The following is a 27,204-nucleotide window of genomic DNA, read 5'->3' on the forward strand; positions in this document are numbered from 1 at the left end:
TTACGGAGTTGAGGGGTTACTCAGGTACAGAACTAAATAATGTGTTTTTAATGAATAATTATCAATTAATTTTGAAAAAAAATATCACAAACAATTAAACACAGACAGTTGTTTAGGTTGATAGCAAAATATATCAACTTTTTTATAGTATTTGGTATATTCTAATTATATTTTCATTGAAGGCCATGAGGGACATGACAAAATAGGGGGTGACAGCAAAAATAAATAAATAAATAAAGTTTTCATAAAAAGATCAAACAAAAAAAATTATACTGTATTAAAGGAGATATTTCAATGTATGTGTAAAGCTGTTAAAATATAGATTTTTGTGACCAGATAGATAAAATACACCTAAAGAGGAGATAGGGACTCAAAATGTGCCATTTCCAAGGAATGACCCATATGGAAAGTTTGGAGGAGCGCCTTTTAATTAAGCACAATGTGCGCATTTACTCAGTGGTACAGTAGCTAAATTAACATGCCGCACGTTGCTCTCAACCGATATTTAATGTAGTTTGTCTCTCAGGACAATCCGTCCATGATTTTGCGGGGTTTAAAACAATTAAATTATTGAGTTTGAGTATTTCGTTAGGTAATAATATGTTTTGAATGTTGAAAGTACTTTCATGAGCAGAGGTATAAATTATGCACTGTTTGTTTTGTAGCTCGAATAAAAAAATAGCATATGTTTTTTAAATAATGCCCATGTGGGACCCACTGGGGCCTGCAACTATAACCCAGCTGGAGCCAGGATTTATAACCCCAGTCAGGCCCAAAAATGTAACTCAACTGGGGCCCAAATAGAACCCTTCAAAAAGCCCAATCTAAGCCCATGCACAGATAAAACCCATACTGCCCAGGTAAATCATATGTGGGGCCCATGGGGACATGTTGGCTGGGGTGTTCCATTGATCTTTTTCCAGTAAATATTGATTTAATTAACTTTGCACCTTCAATTGAAATAATAAATAATGAAAATAAATAAATTGAAAATAATAAAAAAAATGAAAATAATAAATTATATTGCCTGTCCAAATGTCGATTTGGTACATTTCTCACATCATGATTTACATTGGCATTACTAGAAGTGCATTTCTCAAAACAGTGAAATACCTGCAAAAGCACATACTTCACTCGAAATTCTTTGTTAGGTCAGTCAATTTGTCAGTGGCATTAGAATATCTAGTCTGTGTGCCATTGCCTATGAACAAGGCAGTCAAAATATTTAACTTTAAGTCACAATCAGTGCAGACTGTAAGTATTCTGATGGAAACTAGCTAAGCTTTTGATTTCAAGAATGCTGAAATGCAAAAATGATGTGCACAAGTGACAAATGTAAAGGATCACTGACAAATGTAACAAATGTGACAAATGTAAAGGACCACTACGGGTGCTGCAGCCACGTCGCGTCATTGGTTGCGTCATCACGCTGCTCGGGCATTCCACGTAGGGCTGGACTTTAAATTCAGGGCGCCGACATTGCCAGACGCACGTTCTGGCTGCCCTACGCCGTTTTGTCCGGTCATCGGCGTTAGTTGCTGCTGGGCGATTTCTGTCAAGGCTGTGGTTCGTTTAGACTACACTCTTCTTGGAGGTAGGTAAATTGTTTTCTCTGGCATCGGAATGCAAGTTAGTCATCGATTGCTAATGTTAGCTGTTATATTGTGTCCAGGTAAATTCACTCGGCGGCTAGCTTTCTACAGTGGCTTCTCAACGTTATTGCGTTTGGCGCTTACGCGCTTGCAATCCACTACAGTGGGTTATCTAGCTCGCGGTCTCCCTGTGGTTTGGCAGGTGATTATTCGGTCACGCACTCGCTAACGTTACATTTTTATAGTGTCGTGGCTAACGTTTCCTCCTTCCATGTTACCTCGGGCCTGGTGTCTAGTACTACTAGACTGTGGGTAAGTAGTGTTTTAATATCGCCGCTACTATGAGCAGTAACTATTGAGGGGTTGGCTAATCTGGTTATATCTGTTTGTTTATAGGTTACCGGGTGTTTCTACCGGGCCTACAACAAGCTTCGTTGTGCTGGGCTTCGCTCCGGCTGCTGTTCTGCTCCTTTGTTTTATGGTGTTTTGGTTCTGGCCATACCACTACAAGTTGTTTGTTTTTTGTGGGTTTGTGACTTAGCAGCTTGGTATTTTTGTTGTTGCTTATTACAGTTTTTCTCAGTCACTTTGGAGCATTTCTCAAATCAGGATTAACATTAACACCACAGTGTGTGCGTTTCTCAAAACAGTTTGTTCAAACAGCACCACACAATGGTTGGCCACCTAAAGCCTGTACCTCATTCACAATCCTTTGTTCATTCCCCAAAGGTAAGTATTTATATCAGTAAACATGTCAGTCATCAGAATTAAAAGTTCTTCAATCACTGATTACGAACAAGACAGTCAAAATGATTAGTCCTGTAATCATGGTTACTCTGTAAGTATTTTCTCAATATTGTTCTTTTGATGACGGATTGAACATGCTTTATAAAGCACATGTCAATTTTAGCAGTATAAAATTACACATTACTCTTTATGGGAGCATGATTGTAAGAAAATGGACAGAAATCTTTTGGAATGTCTAATCCAGTCTCTGCAAGCTTCTGCTGTGATGTCATCACATGCTGCATCCATGGCAGCCAGCAGAGCCATCTGAGTGTGAGGCTGCCGATCGTAAACCTTCCACCTCCATGCGGAGAAGAACTCCTCAATTGGGTTCAGGAATGGGGAATAGGGTGGGAGAAATAGCATCAGCACCCTGTTGTGGGTTAAGGCTTGTATGTTTCTTAGTTCTGTTTTCTCTAGATTCTGGTTGTTTATCGTGGTGTTTATTATTTAATATATTAGCTTGTCTTGCATTTGCGTCACCCCCTTCCCTCCCAACATTTGACTGCACCCTTCGGCCAGCTTCATCCATTGTTAGGCCATGATTGACAACATGGTCTATAAGTGTGGCCCTTATTTCATCTGCAACGTGCCTATGTCCATGGCCTCTTCTACCTCTCCCTCTGTTATACCTCCTTACTCCCCTTCCACGCACTCTTACTGCTCTTACTCCCCTTCCACACACTCTTACTGCTCTTACTCCCCTTCCACACACTCCTACTGCTCTTACTCCCCTTCCACACACTCCTACTGCTCTTACTCCCCTTCCACACACTCTTACTGCTCTTACTCCCCTTCCACACACTCTTACTGCTCTTACTCCCCTTCCACACACTCCTACTGCTCTTACTCCCCTTCCACACACTCCTACTGCTCTTACTCCCCTTCCACACACTCTTACTGCTCTTACTCCCCTTCCACTCACTCTTACTGCTCTTACTCCACTTCCACACACTCTTACTGCTCTTCTTACTTCTGGCTGTTGAGCCTGCTCATTTCTTTGTGGATCTTCCATTGTTAGAAATTGTAGAACTGCTTACAGGATGTTATATATGCTTGCCAATTGAAGGCTCATGAGATGCACCCGTAGTTTCAGAAAACTGCTTGATCATTAGTTGATCTAGAGCAGGGGTGCCCAACCAGTCGATCGCGGTCTACCAGTCGATCACGGGCGGAGTTTCAGTCGATCGCGAGAAGTGTTACCATGTAACCATGTATTTAAGGCTCTGACAAAAAAAAAAAAAAACACTAATCAAACCATCGTTTATGAGAGGCCAGTATGTATTTTCATAATAAGATACAAAAATAAATAATTATTTACACAACCTTTTCTGCTTTTCTGATGAATGCTGGGTATGGTTTGCCACGGTTGCTAGGTTGTAACCAGGGACTCTAAAGCGCGAAGACGTAGAAGCCAGAATGGTGGCAGCTGAAGAGATAATGGCGGAAGCCAAAAAAGCAAAAAAATTATCACTTTCATCCCAAGTGGGAAAAGGACTACTTTTTTACTTATTCAAATTCAAAGTCGGTGTGTCTGATCTGTAATGCTACTGTGGCCATACCGAAGAAGGAGAATTTGGAGCGATATTTTCTCACAGTTCACAAGAGGTATGCTAATGATTTCCCGGCGAAATCAGCTGTACGAAGCGAGAAGGTAAATGAAGTGAGGAGACAGCTAGCAGCAAAGCAGGCAGTGTTCATGAGACCTGTTAATACGAGTAACGCTGCCACGGTAGCGTCTTACCGTGTGAGCCGAGTAAGCGAAAGAAATGTTTTAAAAGATGGCGAAGTTTTCAAAGAAATCTTTATTCTCATCTTGAATTAGGCATAGGCCTATTCATATCCATATACTGGACTTGGAAGAGTATGTTACTATCTTGAATTACACCAGGGTTGCCAACTTTCATGCACTGAGCGTGAGACACACGCATCTGACTGTCCTCACACGCCACACATTCGATTTCTCACGAAGAAAAAAAATCTAGTTTATTTACCTGCGATCCACATCTATGATTCAATGAGTTACTAGTTCGCTCTGGCGCCAACCACTGGCGATCAATCGATCGCAATATAATACTTTATTTGTGTCCATTTTACACCCCCCGCCAACAATTTATGCTTGTATTGCATAATGTATTGCAATACATTGTAATGTATTGTCCATTTGGCATTGTGTGAGCACTTCAAGTCAAAATGGTTAGATGTGTTGTCACTATGGCAAAGGACTAACTAACAGAATACAATTGTGTATAAAACTGAACAAAAGGATTTTACAAAGGTTATTCACACATCAAACTAATAACGAATGCCAAGGAAGTTGAACACATTTTTATTCACACAAAAATGAACTTGCTAACAATACTGTCGTGTAAACAGGAAATGTAAACATAATGCCCATTTTTTAATACAATCAAATAAAAATTGTCCTGTAAATAAAGTGGGGTGTGGTTTCACTTTACTAGTCACCCTGTCCTCACCCTCCCTCACCTGGCCACTATCCTCAACCTCCTGGCCATCCACACGCTGCTCTCTGTCTGGCCACAGATTTTCATCCATCTCACAACGTATAATCTCTTTGGAATGCAATGATTGTAGAAATGTCACAACCACCCCTACACTGATTCCCTGTAAGGCCTTCACATGCAGCATCCATTACATGGAGCAGGGATCTCTGGTCTTGTGGATGATGGTCATACACTCTCTTACGTCAGGTTAAAAGAGCAGCTACAAAAATGTCTTGTTATAGCAGCAGACAAGTTTTTTAAGCTGCTGGTGCCTCCAACATCCCCCGAACAACAAGATGCAGGTCATTCAGAGGTTTGCAGCTGTGCGTAAGCCATCCTGTCAACCTCCTCCATCCACTGCACACAAGCAGAAACAGCTCCAGTGGGACCCACAATACATGAAGACTGACTTCAGAACTGTCTTGTTCACCGATGGTCCAGATGGATGGAGTGGAGGATGGCTGGTTGATGGACATGCAAACAAGGCTACTGCATCAACAAAGAGGAGGTGGAGTAATATTTTGGGCTGGAAGAGAGAGAGATTGTCTGCCCCTTTAGGATCCTTGAAGGGGTAAAGATGACATCCTTAATGTATGTGGAGTTTCTCAAACAGCACTTCCTGCCATGGTTCAAGAAGAAGAACTGTACATTCTGCAGAAAGATCATTGTCATGCATGATAATGCATCGTCTCATGCTGCAAAGAACATATTTTCATCTCTGGCTGCTATGGGAATAAAAGGGGACAAACTTATGGTGTGACCTCAACCCCATTGAGAATCTCTGGAGCATCATCAAAAGGAGTGTCTATGATGCAGGAGGACGTTCACGACGTTCACATCTAAGCAACAGCTCTGGGAGGGTATTCTGTCCTCAGGAAAAACAATAGAAGCAGATACCATCCAAAACCTGACAAATTCAATGGACGTTCAGAAGCTAGTGTTAATTTTGACAGCAATTTTTGATTTAGTTTTAGTCTTAGTCTTTTGACTACAATGTCATTTAGTTTTAGTCATAATTTAATCATTAATTTGTTTTTAGTCTTAGTCTAGTTTTAGTCGACTATCATTAGAATTTAGTCGACTAATTATCAAAATAATTTAGTTGACTAAAATATAAATGGTGTAATAATCATTATATACACTTCCACAAAATGAAACATTTATTAACCAGTTACAGAATATTATTGTTGTATAAGTGCAATATATACAAAATATATTGACCTGAACTTATAGTTATTGAACATAACAATAACAAAACATTGATGACCAGTAGGCCCCGCTCTACCTAAAAACATATGGAGTTTGTTATGAACAATACATATTACATTCTATATAAAACTGGGTCCCGTAAAAACAGCAATGCCGTAGCCTGCAGATGTCGTTTCATTTGTCGTATTTTTCCCGACATCATTGTCCCACATGGTTTACACACCGTCTGCTTTTTCTCAAAGTCAAAGGAGAAATGTGTCCATATATCGCCTCTTATCATTCTCCCTGCTGACATTGTCGAGTTAACTTCGAGTTGAATTTCATGAGTGACCACAGTTCACAGGCTGGTCTTCCCGGGTTCTGTGCGATGTGAAGACGTTAGTACTGATTGGACGGTTACCCGGTTTGTCCCACCTCTCCGTGTACGCTAAAGTAGTTATGGTTGGATCTCTTAACTTATCCCTACCTTTCGCTAAACTAAATCAGGTATGATTGAATGTCGTCGCTGGCCAATATTTTCGTCTCGTTTTTATTCGTTGACGAAAATGTCCATTAATTTCGTCATGGTTTTTATCCCTTCGTATAGTTTTTATTTAGTTATCGTCTCGTTTTCGTCATGAAAAAAGGTTTGTTGACGAAAACTATGACGAAAATTATTTGTCAACGAAATTAACACTGCTTTTGAACAAGGGGTCCTATGTACTTGAAAACTTGATTTCAGTTTGTAATAACCTGCTAATGCTTTTAATTTCACAAATGACCATTTTTTGTTCTTTATAAAAAATTTATTTTTATAAAGTGTATAATAATTTGGAAGATGCATTTTGAGTGCATTTTGAGTGTTTTATTTTTTTTAATATACTGATATCATTGGCAGTTTGTTCAAAAACCTTTCAATAGTACTCTAATAGTTGACTGAAAAATTACAATGACTGCAATTCATATAGGTAATTTTGGAAAATCTGAGAAAATATTACTTGCATAATAATTTGGAACACAGCGTACACAGAGACCGTATATATAAGTGGACTCGATGACACAAGTGAAAAGTGAAGCCTCCGTGAGTCAGCTGCCCTCTAGTGGCTGGATGCAGTACAACTTTTAACCCCGCCCATTCCCATGTAAGTGAACGGGCCGGACGAGAAACTTAGAATTTTTATTACACGTAAAAGTTTTTTGAGCAATTATATTTTGTCAATTCTATAAGACCCTATTGCGTTAGTATCTCTCCCAGTGTTTTTCTCTACGATAAACAGATTTTATAGAAGTTATTAAGTCTTACTTAAAGGGGTGTGGCGATAAGGTGATTGACAGTTAATAGCTGTGTTGATTGACATCTAATACCTCTAGCAAAGAGCAAAACTCTATCAAAACTCTCAACAGCACACTGTAAAAGATAACACCATTGCTTAATCAAAAAACATTAGTAACCTTTACTTAATTCATAATAACTGTTGGGAATTTTCTTCTCCGACCCAGACGGGCCCCAACACCGCCCCGATGAACCGACTGGTTTTTGACTGAGTGGTCCAAGCAAAGTCTTGACAACAAAAGTTCTTTTAAAATGATTTATATAGAATATAATTGAATGCAATATAGTAGAAGTATACGTGGTACAAACTCTTCAGTGCACTGGTGCTAGTTTGCCTAGGAATCTACCTAATCCAAGTGGATCTCAGCAGTGTCCAAGCGAAAAGCCTCTCGTGCTGGGCGATGTCCTTTCTTTCATACTCTCTGTCCATAAGTTTCGATTTGTTAAGTTTCGATAACTCCCCAATCCTGGCTGCTCTCCATGGAAATTCACCTGCTCCTCTTCTCCCAGCCTGTGTGCCTGGTTATCTAAAAACTGCTTGCTACACATCCTGCACTGAATAGGCCCCTTCTGTTCTCCTCAAGGCCACTGAGGCCTCCTTACTCCTGCTTTCCCACAGTCTTCCTGAAAAACACTAAATTGACACATCAAGTTATTAGCCTTTAATTTTCTTTTTTCCAACATAACCTAGTGATTTAACTCATAATTTTAGTAAAGTCCCATTTTTTTATGAAACACCTCAGAAACTAAATACAGGTGAGTATACTCAACGCAAATCTTCAAGTTGCAGGATCCACGCATGCGCAGTGACGTCAGCAAGTCAAAGTTTTTTCAGCAGAGCGCAGCGGAGATTTAACGTACCGTTTAACGGGCATGTTTCACTTTTTATGTAAACGTTATGTTAAAATGTGAGATGAGACTGCCATGTTAATGAACCAACCGATTAGCTTAACTGAGGCAATAATTTCCAGTTCTGGTTATTAACCTGCCTGGCAGAAGTATTAGCAAAGTAACTTATGCTAACTGGGATTAGCAATATACGTTCAAAAATACGGATGGTCACCATTAAAGTATTAACAGTGTAGATATAATAATTTGAATGCACTTTAGATTCAAGTGTGTTTTTGGAAAGGCTTCGCCGTATTAACGTCTTAGTTATGTAGTTTAGCTGCTGTAGTTATTGTTGTTTAGTAGAGGGCGGGGCATTCATTTACCCAGAATGCCACTTGAGTTCATCTAAGGCACCGTTACCGTGTCTAGTAGCTAGAACTTAGAGGTGAGTGAGGTTGTGCCTTATGTAGGTGTTCGTAAGAGTTAAAAGTTTTTATCTTGTGCGATATTGATGCACTGCTTGTTTGAGCTGGTGTTATTGTTGCTGCAATAAAAGAAGCAGTTTTTCTTGCTTCTTCACAAAATATTGTACAATGCTTTGATAAAACCGGCATGTAACATTTTAATGCTGGTTTTATATCAGAAATTAATAAAAGAAATACTGTGGACTAACAATTCTTAGTTGTGCTTACTTTATTTTTGTAAGGCAACCGGTTTCCTAAATTTCCTAAACAGGACTTTTTTTTTATAAAGTTACATAAACTTTGGTAATATAAGTAGCACCACTTAGAAATGACAAGTTAGCGTTACGATGCTATTTAGTCTGTACAACTCAACTAAACTGAGTAAATACAACTGTTTGGTACATTTAAGTAGTAGTAGGCATTAAGTAAACATAACTTGAAAATAACAGTAATATTTACTTAACTTTTTAAGTGCAACCGGTTTCCTCAATTTTTTTAAGTAAGATCAACTTATCACATTTTACAGTGCAGTATTAAAACCCTTTTATCTTTGTTTATTTTGTAAAACGTCAAAAGTGTCTTTATACCACACCTCAATGTCTTGTTCTGCAGTAAATTGTTGTAACAGACCATTAGGGTCAAGTTCTTTGCAGTTCTTTTGGTAAGTAGCTCAGTTAGATATTTGACTAGCTAGCCAGATGTTAACTTTAAATACTCTCAGGTTAGCAAATTGTGCTAGCTAGTTCATAGTTTAGCGAATTGAATGAAATGTACTTGAAGCATAGACCGTGTATACGTGTGTGTGTGTGTGTGTGTATACACCAGAGACAGTGTATATATATATATATATATATATATATATATATATATATATATATATATATATATATATATATATATATATATATAGCCTACGGTATACACATACAAGATTAATTATGTATATGTAGTTGAAGTCATTCACATTAAACCTCATCAAACTAACCGTGCAGTCAGTGTCTGGTTTGCCTAGTGAAAATCGCACAACACGTACGCCTACTACAAATACATTGTTTATTCTTTAGCGCGAAGATTTATTTCAGTTAGAATGTTTTGTGCTAAGCGCGATTCAAACCAAAGGATTCTTATTCAGCATAGGAATAATTACCTTCGCGCTATAAAGAAAGATAGATTCACGGGTTGTAACTTTTGAACTGCTTCTTGAAGCTGTGTCAAAACTGCTATACAGATGAGCTGGCCAAGCTGGTTTTCCTTGGAAAGGAGAGTGGGGGTCAGCACCTCAAAAGTGTACCATGTCATTAGCAAGACAAAGGGCACTAATCGCCTCACAGCGGGGAAGTGGGCTACATGTGCGTGACCCCGTCTATACTGGTGGGCGTATCCTAATGAATGTGATCAGAGTTGGGGCGGAGATACGGTCTCTGGCGGAGATATTGTCCTGCCTACCGGTTCTAATGCGCATGCTCTAGCTCCAATTTTCATCTACTGCACAAGCGCATCCAGGATGGCAGCGTCCATGACACCATCTTGGTGGCTTCAAAAGTTCGCAATGGGAGTCAAAGGTGACATACCATCCATTATATATACGGTCTCTGAGATATATATATGTCACCCCCCCTGCTGGCTGCCCACATGCACAGCGGCAGTTGTACTGCTATGGTTACGTCATGCGCATCTCTCAGGGGGGCGGGGCCTATGATCCCCTTCACCTGATGCACGTTTGTCCATTTATATTGTGTCTTTGTACACACACATACACACACACACACACACACAGTATTTATACCGCCACAACACTTGCATAGATAGATAGATTACTGTCACCTGTTATGTTCATCTGGTTGGAGAATTGAAATGTCTGGGGTGTGTGAAACCTCTAAACCCTCTTCCCTTTTTTAAAAATGATGCATTCCTTTTTAGGAGTATTATATAAAAAATTGGGTCTTTATGAAATAAACTGAAGTCATACTTAGACTGGTGTGTGTCTCATATTTAAATTAAAGATTTTAGTGGCCACTATGACAATTTACATGAGGAACACAAGGGAATAGTGATTGCACTGTATGGCAATGTTTTAAAGAAACATTATGACCCTATAAAATGGTTTCATATCAATCTACAGACATGTCTGCCTACATTATGGATAAAGCAGGAATATTTGGCAATATCGACTTCAATTTTCTGTTTGTACTGCAAATTAAATTTATATTTAAGCTGTTTCCTAGCAGAATAACTTTAGCATCTTCAAAAAAACAAGCTTAGGATTTAAATGTTGGTTAGGCAGTGATCAAAAGAGTACATTTAATTAAAAAGCAAACCAGTCATTTGTATATTTTAGTTTATACCCCAGCTAAAATCCTAAACCAGGAAATGAACCTCTCCTATCACCTTGAAAAACAAGACCAACTTGATTAAGCCTTTTTAGCCAGGACGCAGGTCACAAACCAGAAGTGCTTTAACAAGTGCTCAAGCATTTTATTTAATAGACTTAGTTCTTGTCAGTCCACCCAAACTGGTTAGGAGGCATTTTGGGTCCACCATGGTATGAAGAGCCAGGCAAGTCCTGAGGGAAACTGTAGCTGGATGAACCTTGAGAAGCACTGTATACACTGGAGGAGCCCTGCATTTGGGTCTGGGCAGTCTGACCATGGCTAGAGGGCAGCCATGTACCAGCACCCTGGGAATACTCAGGTCCATAATGGCTGCTGCTTTTTTGAGGTAAGTCCAGCACTCTGCATTTTGGTCTGCTGCTGGGACCCAAAAATGTTTTGCTTAAAATAAATGAAACATTAAAATGTACAATGTGTACACATTCTGATGATACATATAAACACACACTGCTTAAATATGTTCACACTTTAAGCACAGACATAAACATGATCTCTTCTCACATGTTCCATAAACATTCACATCAAATAAGAACTGTTTAAAAAGATACAGAATGTTTTGTAACACATATTTTGTAATTTGTGCGATATAAATTTAGATATTGTTTTTCATATTTACAGCTTCTTGAAAATCATAGCTCTCCTTATATGCCGCCCTCACTGCATCAGCCATGGTCTCTGCTCCTTCTGCTGCTTGATAACCACCAACTCCTCCTCTTACTGCTGCAGCTGTGACCATTGCTCCAACTGTAACTGCTGAGACTTTCACTGTCCCTAATCTTAAATCTTTAATCATGGTCCTCACAACGGCCACTCCAACCCGAATGCCAAGAAGAGCACCCAGCCAAACCCCAGTTCCTATCCCCACTAACTTTACTGACAGTTTGGTATAAACATTCTGTTTTGCTTGTTCTCTCATGTTAATATCTGGAACCCCTGTAGCTTCTTCACATAAAGTCTTATTCTCTGCATCTACAGCTTCATGTACTGCCTGTAACATCTCATTGGTGTAACACTCTCCTCCATTCTCCTTCACCATCTCCTCTATGGTGTTCAGTAGCTTCTCTACCTGAACCCTGTTACTCCTGTACACATCCTGCTGCTCATTCCAGTATTTATTATCAACAACATGAACACGACCTCCACATTTATTCACAAGATCCTGTAAGTCTGTACTCTCATTCACAAAGTCTTCAATAGTCTGACCCTCATGGAGTTGATCACCAGAGGTGAAGAGGACCACTGCATATTTTAAAGCATCATCTCCAAATGACTTTCTTATTTCTTTCACAGTTTTTCTCTCATGTTCTGTGTATCTTCCAACTTTGAGCACAATCACCAATGCATGTGGTCCTGGTGCACACTCAATAATACACCGTAATATTGTAGAGTTTAGTTTCTCTGGAGAGAGCTTGGTATAAAAAAACCCAGGTGAGTCAACCACTTTTATTTCCTTGTCATTAATAGATTTTGTCTTTGAGGAACATTCTTGAGTTATTGATGTAGGTAAAGTTCCAGTATGAAATACATCTTCACAGAGTATTAAATTTCCACAGCTGCTTTTTCCATCACCCGTTTTCCCAAGAAGCACAATCCTCCGTTCAGCCATGAATCCTATTAAGAGACAAATAAGCATAGATGGATAACAGTTTATCTTTATTACATGATGTAGTATATGAGTTACCATGATTAGATATTGAGTTGAGTTCAAATAATCCAGCTGAAGTTTGTGTTACTGTTGTGTTTAATTTATCATGATTGAGGTAGTCATGGCCTGGTGGTAGGGAACTGGTCTTGTGACCGGAGGGTCGTGGGTTCGATTTCCAGACCTGAGGCCATGACTGAGGTGCCCTTGAGCAAGGCACCTAACCCCAACTGCTCCCTGGGCGCCGGGCTAGGGCTGCCCACCGCTCTGGGCACGTGTGCACCACAGCCCCCTAGTAATCACTGGTGTGTGTGTGTGTGTGTGTGTGTGTGTGATAGGCAGAATCTTCTCCACAGAGACTCCACACACCTAATCAAAAACAAAAATCAAGATCCTATTCAAGCATTTTGTTGAATTTCTGAAAACTGGAAAAACATGCTTTGCTTAATAGAAGTCTATATACTGTATAGTGTGAGGAGTGCAGAGAGAGACTGGAGAATTGTGGGAGGAGAATGTTTTCATAAAGCTGGAACGTTTGTGACGAACACAGCATAGATATCACATTATACCCGTACGGTATACGGGTTTACCAGCGCGTTCTACTTTCCATGCTGGACTGGTGAGCTTACGGGAAGCGGGAGTCCACCATGACTCGTGACTCTTTCAAACTGTACTCCCGGCAGATAACGCCACCTGATTCTCTCCTTCATCCTGCTCGGGGCAGTCATGGCCTGGCGGTTAGGGAACTGGTCTTGTGACCGGAGGGTCGTGGGTTCGATTCCCAGACAGGCCATGACTGAGGTGCCCTTGAGCAAGGCACCTAACCCCAACTGCTCCCCAGGCGCCGGGCTAGGGCTGCCCACCGCTCTGGGCACGTGTGATCCACAGCCCCCTAGTAATCACTAGTGTGTGTGTGTGTTCTGACTGCACAGATGGGTTAAAAGCGGAGGACAAATTTCGATTGGGGTGTAAAAATCACAATTGACAAAATATGGCACATTTCATTTCGAATATTTGTTGGGACTCTTTTTTTCTCTCTCTCGCTACAGCGCGCATATAAAGACACTCACACACTTGATTACATTAGGGGGGTAGGAATGTTATTCTACTTATATTTTGTGAACTGTTCAAGCCGGGATGTTTGGCAGGATACGAAAAGATTGGTGTTTTGAAGGGAACTCTCATTAAACCATTTTGCATTACACTGTGACATCGGTAGGCTCTAATTTCTGATTTTAGCCCCCACACTTAGAAGGTGTTATATAGCAGTGGGCAGTGGGTTTTCATGACCACAGTTATACGTTCATCTCTAGTCTCACTTCAAGGTTGGTCCAGTACTGCTCCAGTGCAACATGTGACAACAGCCCACAATTCATTGTGCAGAACATTTTTACAAGCTTGGAGTTCTCTATGAATTTTAATAAAATCCATGAAAATGAGCAAAAATGTCAAATTAAACATGTCTAATTAAAACTCCTAATATTGTACATTAGTACAATGTACAATATTATATTATGTACTGGGTTAAGTCCCTGCACCATTCATCCATTACCTTTAACACTGAATCCCTTTAGTCACAGGGGGGCTGGAACCAATCCCAGCATCATCGCGATGAAGGCAGGTACACCATGGACAGGTTGACAATGCAGAGTAGGATAAAAAAAATTGTGTTTTTGTTAAAACAATGTTATATGAAAAATACTTTTGAAGCACTAACTGCCCTGGTCAGCAAGCACATCCACAATTGGCTAATATTGATTTACTGATTTAATTGACAGGGGACAGAGTAATTTCATCCCTCCCAAAAAGAGCAGTGCCAATTTAATTATTATGGATTCCCAGACATAGATACCTTTTGCATCATGGGTGCTCAAAAAACCAAGATAAATTATTTAATTTTATTCACTTGTGTAGATAATAAAGTGCTTAATATGAAGACGAAAAACAAGATGTAATATGTTTATGCTTAAACAAGTTTAAAGAAGTTCATTCAATCTATATCAAGTTTAACAACTTGCATAAAACTTTAAAACTATGACTAGCAGGCACTACTCTCACAAACTTTGAATTCTTTTTAACTAAATTATTATTGTAGTTTTTTTTATTATTATTATTTTAAGTTTGTCACTTTTTTGTCACTTCTGTCTGTCACTTTTATTGCAAACAAAAACTGAACAGATTCTCAGTCTTTTCATAATGTAATTTAGTGTGTACACTTAAATTAGGTTATTTTATAAAGGTAAACTCTGAATTAATCTACAGAAAACAGTGTAATTAGAGGCCAGACTGGAAGGCAAAACAGATTAACAGCACTGAAGTATTTGAAATTACATTCTACAATGGCTACACACTGAGAACAAGACAAATGTTTGTAAGGCTTTGGTACCTTCACTGTTGGTAGTCAATTCAATGTCCCAACTCAGAGAATCCAATGACCTCTGTATGTCTCAAATGAAACAACAAATGAACAAACCAGTAGTTGCTAGTCCTCTGTTTCATATTTATGTGAGGTCAAACCACACCAAATTCACATTAGCTACTCCTCCCTCCAATAAAAAGTGAAAATATGCTTTGTTGAAGAACAAAGGGAAATAGCTGTGATTGTTTCAGTCCATGACAACATGTAAATGAATTAAACCTACTAACACGTTTCTAGTCACTTTGATACACTTTATTATTCCATTTGTTTTCAGTTGCACAGACTTTGAAATGATTTGATCCATCTTTTACAGAAGCAGTTTTATTATTGTAAAAAAGACCAGGGCCCACTATGTCCCTCCAAAATAATTCCAAGAATGCCCCCCCCCACCCCAGAGCCAAAGGTGTTCTGGAGTCCCTTGCTGTAGGTCATCTGGGGCAGGGTGCTGAAAGCTTAGGGTGGGGCTCCCTCACTGCGTCAAACAAGACAGCTGAATAAAACTCCTAACATTGAGTAGGAAACGTCAATGCGCATTTTCCTGGGTGAGAATCAGGGACCTCCTTGCCACAAATGAGGTTAGATTAGCATCTCCCCCTTGCTAATTCTCTTGAAATGATAGAAGCAACCAGCATTCAGATGGGGGGGAAACACAGAAAGACAAAAAGAAAACAAATAAAAATTGAGACTGCTCTTTCCTAAAATGGTCGGGCATTAATACTAGAATGTGGATGGAGAACAGAGGAAGCAAAGTGTCACACCGAAGGTGTGGAGTGATTGCGAAGCAGACACAAGTACTGAGTAGAGCCAGATTTATTAAGGACAAATCCAATATTGTTGTAACTAGAAGTCGAGGGTGAGTTTGTTGTTATAACAGGACAAAAAACAGAACTAAAAATATAACAGGCTTACAAAAGGACAATACAAAGGAAACAAATAAACAATAGATGCTGAAAGACAATCCTAAAGACTGGACTAAACAAAAAGATGTGAATATGAAAACCAAAACAAAACAGCATGTAGAGAATGAAAACACAGAAGAAAACCAAAGTACAGACATGATTGACAGGTGGGGGCGGAGTCTCCAACTGAAGTGTTAATTAAATGACGGAAAATGAAAATGACAACTGCACTAGAGAGAACAAAAAGAGAACAAAAGAAGCTAACATACTCATAAATTACCCACAAGGTCATGATAGAACGTGGGAATACATTCATGGTAATTTTGTGACCAACACAATTTTTTTAATGTATATATGTTTGAATGTACATGCTGATAAAGTTTTCTTTACTTGAAAAATAAATATGTGTTTTGAATGAAGGACAGATTTGCAGACACTTGAAAAAGCCATTGAACACCCATTACATATTGCTTTATTAAACAAGTATAGTGTTACTTTGGGTCAGCCCAGACACCGCCAGAAGGCGCGTTCAGTCACTCCTTCCTCCACACACACGCCCACACCAGCGCTGCGCACACCCTCTCACTCCCTCGCTCTCAGTCGCCCAAGTACTGACACCTGCTACTAATCAGACTCGGGCTCTTTATATTCCTACAGGTCGTGCCGTCCAGTGCTGCGCATAATACCTGCACCCCTCGCCTCGCTCCGTGGGAGACGTCTGCTACACTGGTCCTGCTCTACTACAAGCCCTGCGTACTGTCCTTCGTTTTCTTTGAGTTTCCTGCCGTTTTTCTTCTGCCAAGTGGCCTGAGTTCTTGAGTTGATTATCATGGACTATAAAGCCTTTGGCTCTCAGCCTCTGTCTCCTGCTGCCTCCATACCCGCATCACATATAGTTTCACTTAAATACAGAATTTTATTTGCATGTGTACAGGACAAGTATGTAACACACTACACCAAAAATATACAATTGATTTTTTCTTTTACTAAACAAAAGCATTTTCCATATGATTGAGAAACACTTTTTGGTTTGATTCCTTATATTCCATTTATCTAGCTACAGTATTTGTGTTGCACTGTAACATTTGAGGAAATAAACACAATCACAGGCAGAACAAAATAGGTGGCAGAAATCAGACCCTCCAGAATTTCGCGATGTTGCGATTTGCAACTTCAACGCAAATTCAAGCAAACCCCGCGAATTCAGGGCGGTGTTGCAACTTCAGCCAATCACCGCAACTTTCCCGCAAATTTGACCAATCACTGATGTCGTCTTGATGTGACGTCGACAAACTCCCGCCTTACTTCCGTATATACGTTCAAGAGGAGCAGACTGAAAGCAGCATGAGCGACGAAAAGAACGAGTAGGGTCTGGCCGTAAATCTCACCTCTGGCGCTTACCTCATCTGTGGGACCTATTGAGGTCCCAGAGAGGAGGTCCTGTTTTATCTTGATCGCCAGCTACTGGCGTGGGGCGGTATTGCACTGGAATATAACGGGTGTAGTTATATTCCAGTGAGTGTCTAGCGTTCGACTTTTAACAAAGGTTACTTGACAGCAGGCCAATTGGACTGACGAATAATTGATAAGTGAAAGTGAAAATGTGTTTTTTTTTTTTGTACACCGTGTGCGTGCGTATCTGTGCATGCTTTTTGTGACTCTTGGTAGTTTGTCATGAAGTTAGTTTTGCATCCTGCATGGCCACATTAATGCATTTTATTGTTCATTATGAATGCTGGCTTTTACTGTTTTCTCTTGAGCATGAAGCTGCTTAATTTTTAATGAGCTTGATTTGAACAAGCAGATATCACAATAGTTTTATCCATTAAGTTTGAGTTCTTCATAAACAATTCAGTGTAAGTTTTTATTTGTTTTATTGCCTTTGAAATCTTTGTTTTGATTCTAAATAATATTTTTTGTAAATAATTCACTAATCAAGTTTGCTTTTATTATTTCCCTGGTCTTTATTGCTTAATAAGTTACTGAGTTAAATTTGGGTTTCTTGCATTTACTTAATTAAACACATAAGATAGGCATTAAACAAATTTGACAGTTCTGTATATAGCAAGTGTAGTTGTCTGAAAAAGATCTTTCACTGCTGCTTAAATTAAAATTAAAATCTATTTGTGATTTTCTCCATAGGATGTGTTTAACATGTGCTTAAATGCCACTGTCAAAAATGGTTACGATCTTTCTACTCCGTTCAGTTTAAAACGTGTAGTATTATTTTTCCTTTTTAAAATGAAATATATATATATGAGTGAAAGCAAGAATGATTTAAACTCGCTATTCCTACACATGGTTATATAATACAGTTATATGAAAACATTTGCAAATAAATATTTATTTATTTATAAATATTAATTATAATATTCTTATTATATTAAATTATATATTAATTATATATATTCATAATATATATAATAAATTAAACTCCGTTTGGCAAGAGGTGTCCAAACTTTTGCATACGACTGTATGTGATGTTTGCTAAAAATATATATAATATAATTATTGGTGGGCCGTTAACGGCGTTAACGTCGATAACGGCCGACAACTAATTAAATTTAACATTTAATATATATAGCCTATGTATACAGATAAAAACGGTCTGCAAGCGAGTTAAATTTAAGTAGTGGTCGGCCGTTATCGGCGTTAACGCGGTTAACGGCCCACCACTAAATATAATATAACCCATCGCTGCATTCAAAATTGCTCCCACAGAAATATTGTACTATTTACCATATTTATTTACCATTATATTTACAATATAGTGCACTATTTCTGTAGTAGGGGGCGAACGCCGATGAGTGATCTCGCGATCTGCCATGCTTAATTTCTTATGCAATCACGTGACAGCGAGTCCTCATTTCCTGGTCTCAGGGATGAGATCGGTCTCCGAGAGGAGGTGGACTGAGAGGAGAGATTTACGGCCAGACTCTGTTGAAAAGAACGGCAAAAAGATCGGGAAAAACAGTATCCCGGTACACTACATGAAAGCGGGGATACACTGTCCAGATCCGACCCGCGAATTGATTATCTATGGCCCCTGGATGATATTTAATTACTATTAGAACCGGCCCGCAGGCCACAGCCGCCCGATGGTGTTTTGCACGCACAAACACTACATTCCCCACAATGCAACGGTAGCCCGCGAAGTCGCTGCAGCTCACGCAAGCGGCGAGGGTCTGAGATAAAGTTTATAAGTTTAAACTTTAAACTGAGATAAAGTTAAAAGTCAGAGATAAAGTTTATTTATCTATATAATATAATACTATATATAATATAATATATATAGATATAATACTTAATTTGTGTCCATTTTACAGGCCGCCCGGTAACAACTTACGTTCGCTAACCCTGCCCCCCCCCCCCCGTCAACAATTAACGTTCGCCACCCCCTCCAGGTTCAAATCTCACTTCAAGCGATCTTGAAAAGTTGGCAACCCTGAATAAATAGGTAAATAGATAATTAAAATGGACTACTAAATAGAGGAAACCATACAACATTTACTCCCTATTGTAATGTACTCACAAAAAAGCAAAAACACACCACAACTTCCATCGCAATTTTTTTGAAAAACACCCGCAACATCAAACATTTTAGCCCGCAACAATCACAAAAAAGGCCCGCGAAATCCTGGTGGGACTGCTAAATGCACTACAGAACGTCATAGGAGGTCTTTCCTACCAGTGGCTATCAAACTTTACAACTCCTCTATTATAACATGACACCCCCCACATGTACAGTAATATTCTATTCTATAACAAATTATATACTTACTTCATTATCCGTTATTGTAATATAAGCCCTTATAGTTTTAGATAATTTTAAGTTAATTTTTTTCTTGCTGTAACTTACATCTTGGGAGGGCTTATACCTATTCAGGTTGCTACGGTAATAAGTGCAATTTCCCACCTGGGATCAATAAAGTATTTCTGATTCTGATTCTGAACTGAACTGTCTTGAACTGATCCTACTCAAATCACCCATACTGACCATCCGTAAAATTTATCATTTCAGCTAACAACAAATCAAAATCAAATCAACTTTATTTATATAGCACATTTAAAAAGACAGCCAGTGTCTGCCAAAGTGACGAAGGTTGAGCAACAATATAAAATCAAGCATATATAATTCTACAGTTATTTTACAAAACTTCAAACGCCTGAGAGAATAAATATGTTTTAAGGTTTTACTTAAAATAATCTACAGTAGGGGATTCCTTTATGTGGGTTGGAAGACAGTTCCAGAGTCTCGGTGCTGCTACAGAAACGGCCCGATCATCCTTAGTCTTCATCCTCGAGCGTGGAACGGCCAGGAGTGACTGGTTTGAAGATCAAAGGGATCGAGTAGTGGAATGGCAGTGAAGCAAATCAGAGATGTAGCGCGGTGCCAGGCCATGTAATGCTTTAAAAACAAATAGTAAAACTTTGTCATTGATTCTGTATTTTACCGGTAGCCAGTGTAGTGATTTAAGTACAGGTGTAATGCTTTCCCATTTTTTTGTACCAGTAAGAAGCCTTGCATTCTGAACCAGCTGCAGATGTGCCAAAGTAGATTGACTAATACCCAGGTACAGTGAGTTGCAGTAATCAATACGGGAGGTGATAAAAGCATGAATGATTGTTTCCAAAGTTTTAAAAGACAGGATGCTCTTAAGTTTGGCTATATTTCTCAGGTGATAGAAACTGCTTTTCACAGTGCTGCTTATTTGCTTCTCAAAGGTGAGAGCAGAATCACAGATAACACCAAGGTTTTTCACACCGCTATGCACGTTGGATATTAGCGGCCCCATTTCATTTGCTATGGTTTTTGCCTGTTCAGGATTTCCAAAAATAATAACCTCTGTTTTGTCCTCGTTTAATTTAAGGAAGTTCTTAGACATCCAAAGTTTTATTTCATGTAGGCAGTCCAATATATTGCCTAGGGATCTCTTATCACTTGGTTTAAGTGGAAAGTAAAGCTGAGTATCATCAGCATAACAGTGATAAGAGATGTGATGTTTTTGAAGAATAGATCCAAGGGGCAGCATATATAAAGAGAAAAGAACAGGTCCCAGAACAGAACCCTGGGGCACCTGTTCTAAAGGTATCATACAATCTGAACCAAGACAAAACATAGAGGTTGAACCATGATCAGTGGTTGTCTTATCCATGTTACCAGTCGTTGTCTTATCCATGTTATGCAATGTAATTAGACCCCGGATTGGATATCAAAATATCATAACTCAAGCAAAAGCACAGTCTACCACTGGTTGGACAATTGTTGTAAAACAGAAGACAAATGTTTACAAGACTTTGGTACCTTTAATGTCAGCAGTCACTTCAGTCAGGCACTCCAGCGTGGGTTGGCAATGTAATGTCTCAACTGAGACAGAATCCTGTGTCCTCTGTATGTTTGTCTAAAATGAAGCACCATATCAGGTTCCTGTTCAAGCAAGTTGTTTCTGGTTCTCTGTTTCATTTTTATGACAAGTCAAACCACACCTAATTCACATTCGCTACTCCCCCGCCCCCCTTATTCAAAGGATAAATATGCTTTGCGGTCACCTAACAGTCCCCTGGTTACTTTGATACATTTTATTTATTTATTTGTATTCAGTAATGGACTTTTAACTGATGTAATCCATCTTTAAATAAACAACAACAATTTTCCTATTTAAAAAAATAGTCCTGTGCAGTATCTCAGCTGTTCCCATCATCACCGGTCTATTTGACTCTACGTTGTGCTGTGTTCTGAATGTAGTTTGAAGTAGTAGATGAAGTAGTAGATGAAGTAGATGAAGTAGTGTATTTCCTGTACATCAGGGATGTCAAAGTCAAATACACCGAGGGCCAAAAAACCAAATTTGCTACAAGCCGAGGGCCGGACTGGTTCAATGTTTATTAAAACATATTGAAATGATTGCACATAGCCTATTGAACCAAGACCTAACACAGTGTTTATTATTTAATGCTTAAATGAATAAAGCAATACTTTCTTATGGATCTGTCAGTAATTTCAAGTGAAAACATTTTTCAACAAGCAAACAGATAAAAACAAACTTCCTTCAAAGAAAACATGTCCTGTACATTAAATGAATAAAGTAATAAAGGTTTGAAAAGTGCTGGAATTTAGGCTAAAGTACTTGAAAATGCTTGCAATTGTAATTACTTCATTTCACAACAAATATCTGTCTGACTGAACAATTCTCTTGTATTACGTTAACAAATACGAGCCTCTTGTAATTCCAGGACGAAACATGAGAGAACGTGAAGATGTTAAGATTGGGTGTTTTGAAAATAAACAACCATTAAATAATGTGAATAAAAAGCGAATTATTTCGAATCATTTTGAGTATATGTATAATATTTAACTTAATTAAGTTTATCGTGCTGGGAAATATTGAAATGGACCTTGAAAGTGACGTACAAGTGCTTGAATTCCACCTTGTAAAGGTGTATGAACCCTGCAAACATGACTTTGTTCATTGCGCTGAGGCGCGGCGCGCACAAAGTGCACGAGAGGTGCACGACCTCGCGAATAGACAGCGTGCGACGCCCTCGCGCACGGGCGGAGCCACTGCGATTACGTCATTTTCGCCGCGCTGACCCTCGCCGCTTGTGCGCGCTGCAGTGACTTCGCGGGCTACCGTTGCATTGTGGGGAATGTAGTGTTTGTGCGTGCAAAACACCAGCGGGCGGCTGTGGCCTGCGGGCCGGTTCTAATAGTAATTAAATATCATCCAGGGGGCCATAGATAATAAATTCACGGGCCGGATCTGGCCCGCGGGCCTTGACTTTGACATATGTGCTGTACATGGATCTGCAAACTAACACTGAGAATGGAATTAAATGTGGAGTCCACCTGCAGCAGTGAAGGTCTCTTCCCACTTACTATACGCTTTACTACAGTGTACTACTTTTATTGATCTTAATAACATAACAGTATAGTGTGTTGACAAGCAACTTTAATTCCAAAAGGTGAAATTACATGTGGAGTCAGCCTAAACAAAACAAATGGTACATTGCAAGTTGCACTTTTCAATACAAATGTATCAGTGCCAAAACACAAAACGAAATAAAAACAATACTGTGCAATACATCACACAAATGCGACTTTTAGGTGACCTTATAAATTATACTTAATGAGATATATGACAAAACAGTGCAAATATGATTTTTAATAACTTTTATCTCAGACCCAGGATAGTCCAACCTACCTACAGCCATATGCAGCCATTTAGAAGTCAGCAGCCAACGGAATGCCAGACACCCAACATGATTAGAATCATCTATACTGTCACGCCATGCCACTACTGTGTGGTGACCGACAAATGACAGACAACACAAACATTTAAGAATACATACACTAACCCCATATATGTGCAACACATAATGTAAACAAGAGAAACGAACAACACAGGCGCACACATACAGATGAACACAAGGAGTGGACAAATGGTGAACATAGCAAGGTGCCCACATCCCTCTATGATCAGTTCCATGTTCTCAGATCCTACCTCCCCCAGTGCTGTCTTAATTGTTATCACTTCATTACTTCATTACAAAAGTCCATGTCTGTACGCATGCAGTGAAGTTGGTACGTTTAAGACTTTAGAAAATGTTATGTAAACATGATATGCTTTAAAGGCTTTATTGTGTTTTCATATGGTTGTAATGTACAAGCAGATGTAACGTAATAACCAGACAAAGGAGGATCAAAGTGTGTGTAACCCGCCTAAGTTCAACACACTGATTATTCTCTCATTTCATTACATCATGGTGCAGTACTAGTTTCAACCAGAAACTTATTTTGGTTGAAACTAGTAACTTAATTTATGGGTTTGTGATGTTGGCCGGAGGCAGGCACGAATATACAAAAACGGTAAGTTCAGTGCAATAGTGCAAGCACTTCTCAGGTGACTTACACAGGCACGAACTTTAGACAAAGACGAGCAAGAGACATTGCGCGAACGCAATAGGTGAGTAACACATACCCTTGTGATGACGAGACTACGAACACGCTCACAAACGACCCACACCCACGGAACTACAAACATGGACAGAACTGCACACAGACGACATAATGACATGCCCACAAGGAGGGGTCCGGAGCTGTCACCTGTAATGATATTCAGTTAATGATGTAATTTAATTGTAACACTAGGGGTCACTAGTGAGATAACATCAGTTGAGCAGAACATGTATAGAGAGTGATAGGAAAGCACGTCGAGCAAGCAAGTAATAAAACAAGACAAGTTTACTAAAGTGTCTATCTTTATTGTACTAAGAACAAATACAATATCAATACATCACCGTAACAGAACCAACAGAACCCCCCACCAGGGGCTCGCTACTCCCAGAGTGTCCTGCGAAGCTGGAAAGCCCCGAACCTACACCGACGGGCAGGTCCGGAGCCGCCAGACTCATGAGACCCCGAGAGCTATCTCCCCCGATGGTGGGAACCGCCAAGAACAGCTCCAAAACACCCTCCCTGGGAAGACAGGGGAGAATACATTAAACACGGGCACAGTCACAAACACACACACTGGTACATTAAACGCAAATGGCACAAGAGGGAAAAGGGGATTAGGGAAAAACATTGGGACGGACAAACACACAGGCACCGGCAGCCACGACACCATTCGGGCTGCTTGCCACAGAGCCAGCAGTGGCGCGACCCCTCCTGGGGTCGCAGGCGAGGCAGGTGTAAGAGGCAGCTGACCGCTGACCGTGTGCCCAGTGGCCTCCCTTGGGGAGCTTTGGCTACCCTTCTGGGCGCTACCGGGGGGCTGGCTCTTCGACGCACACTGGCTGGTCTCTGCGGTGTCTCCAAGGGCGCTCCGAGCCCCCACTTCAGACAGCTGGCCACACCAGGACCCTCTCGCACTCCCAGAGATAGCGACGCTTCGTCCCTCGACATCTCCATCTCCTCATCATCCTCAGAGACGCTCCTACCCAGGGACATGGGTTCCTCGGAGACCAGACAGCGTGAGCAGCTCATACTGCTCCTCTCCGAGGGAGCACGAGGAACCTCCTCTCTGTCCTGGCTCCCTTCTCCGTCCTGACCGTCTCCTCAGAGCAGACAGAGGGGCTAGCTTCCTCTTCGCTCTCGCTGTTCTGCTTAGAGGGGGGAGAACTAACGGATAGAGGAGGGCTGACGTCGTCCTCCTCCCTACTGTAATACTCAGTAGGAGCCGATTAAACTAATTGTGGGGGGCTGGTGTCTTCATTCTCCTCCCTGTAGTACTCGGTAGGCGCCGAGTAAACGAACGGTGGAGGGCTGGTGTCCTCGTTCTCCTCCCCGTAGTACTCGGTAGGCGCCGAGTAAACGGACGGTGGAGGGCTGATCTCCTCCTCGCCCTCTCCGCAACACTCCGTTGGCGCAGAGCACACTGAAGATGGGGAACTAACCTCTTCCTCAGTCCTCTCGGGAGACCCGACACGGGGGGAAGCAGCTGGCCTCGTCCTCACTCTCTTCCTTTGAATACACGGAGGGAGTAGGGCTCTCCTCTCTGGAATCTCCGCTCCCAAATTCAAATTCGGGAGGGGTCCGGGCAAAGACGCCTGTACCCACAATGATGGTCTCTCCTGACTCCACCTCAGGGTATGCCAGGGGGATAGACTCCTTCAGCAGTGCGCGGAACCCCTCTCTCCATGCAGCCTCAAAGAACACATCAGCATTCTTCTCCCGGACGCGCGCCGGGGCAGACGCAGGGGAAGACATATGTCGGCGCTTGGCCTTCTTCTTCCCCTTCTTTGTACGGGACGCGTATCCTGGCATTTCGTCAGCTCGTCTTTCTGTGATGTTGGGCGGAGGCAGGCTTGACGACGAATAACGTGGTGAAACATAGAACGTTTAATATACAAAAACGGTAAGTTCAGCGAGATAGCGCAAGCACTTCTCAGGTGCCTTACACAGGCACAAACTTTAGACAAAAACAAGCACGATACATTGCACAAACGCACATTAAATAGGTGAGTAAAACACCCTCATGATCACGAGACAAGGCACAGGTGAGACTACGAACACTCTCACAAACGACCCACACCCACGGAACTACAAACATGGACAGAATTGCACGCAGACGACATAACGACACGCCCACAAGGAGGGGTCCGGAGCTGTCACCGTAACAGAACCCCCCACCAGGTACTCGCTACTCCCAGAGCGTTCCGCGAAGCTGGAAAGCCCCGAACCTACACCGACGGGCAGGTCCGGAGCCGCTGGACTCACGAGCCCCCAGAGCCGTCTCCCCCGATGGTGGGAACCACCGCAAACAGCTCTAAAACACCCTCCCTGTTTACAAACATGGACAGAACTGAACGCAGATGACATAACGACACGCCCACAAGGAGGGGTCCGGAGCTGTCACCGTAACAGACTCATTACCGCTATATTTCCTAAAAAATATAGATTGGAAGAAGAAGCAGTAGCACGTTGTTGTCGCTGATAACGAAAGTTAAAAAAAAGTTAATGGAAGTATTGTCACATTGATGTAAATTGTTACCTTATACTACATAGAACTGCAAGAAGTATTGGGAACCAGAAATTGTCGAGACCCTTTTCTATTGTATTCCCTGGAGAGTGTTCAATGTCATCTATGTGTCTGAATGGTGTAATTGACTAGCTGTGGTTATGCTAAATTGTACATTCACAAAAAATAATTGTTTGCATTACATTGTTTGCATTTTTAAAACCACCCAGGAGGAAACATGTTACATTATGCGTGAAGTAAGAATTGCGACAGAATGCGGTTATGAATGGGCATGTAATGCGTTAGTGTTAGCTAGCGGTGAGCTAGGCTCCAGTCGATATAGCAATGTAAAGGCCCGAGAGCTGTTGAATGTTGCTGATTACAGATACAATAATTTTCAGATCTGATGTTATTTTATTTAGAGAAATGTCTCTGATGTCCTCCTGCTTATGCAGGTTGGTTTTTTTTGTATGCCCAAAGAAGTCAGGTCGACGGCACGTGGAGCTGCCATCGAAACCCCACTGAGGTACTGAATGTCGAATAGGGTGATTGGTGTGAGAATTACACATGGTGTTCTTCTAATGTGTAATTGTCAAATAAATGCCGGCTGTATTTGTTAAGTCTTTACAATTGGCTGTCTGAGTTATTCTACCTTTACTCCTCCTCCCGTGTCTAGACTATCTCACTGTATTGACT

General features: G+C 40.6%; 1 protein-coding gene across 1 annotated transcript; it reads right to left on the reverse strand.

Moving 5' to 3' along the window:
- Window positions 1-11,680: 11,680 nt before the first annotated feature.
- Window positions 11,681-12,694, reverse strand: LOC143475428 (GTPase IMAP family member 4-like). The gene has a single exon (XM_076973288.1). It carries the CDS (start codon window positions 12,692-12,694, stop codon window positions 11,681-11,683), a length of 1,014 nt encoding a protein of 337 aa, XP_076829403.1.
- Between the last annotated feature and the right edge of the window lie 14,510 nt (window positions 12,695-27,204).

Source organism: Brachyhypopomus gauderio, chromosome 14 (genome assembly GCF_052324685.1).
Source record: "Brachyhypopomus gauderio isolate BG-103 chromosome 14, BGAUD_0.2, whole genome shotgun sequence".
Taxonomy (NCBI): domain Eukaryota; kingdom Metazoa; phylum Chordata; class Actinopteri; order Gymnotiformes; family Hypopomidae; genus Brachyhypopomus; species Brachyhypopomus gauderio.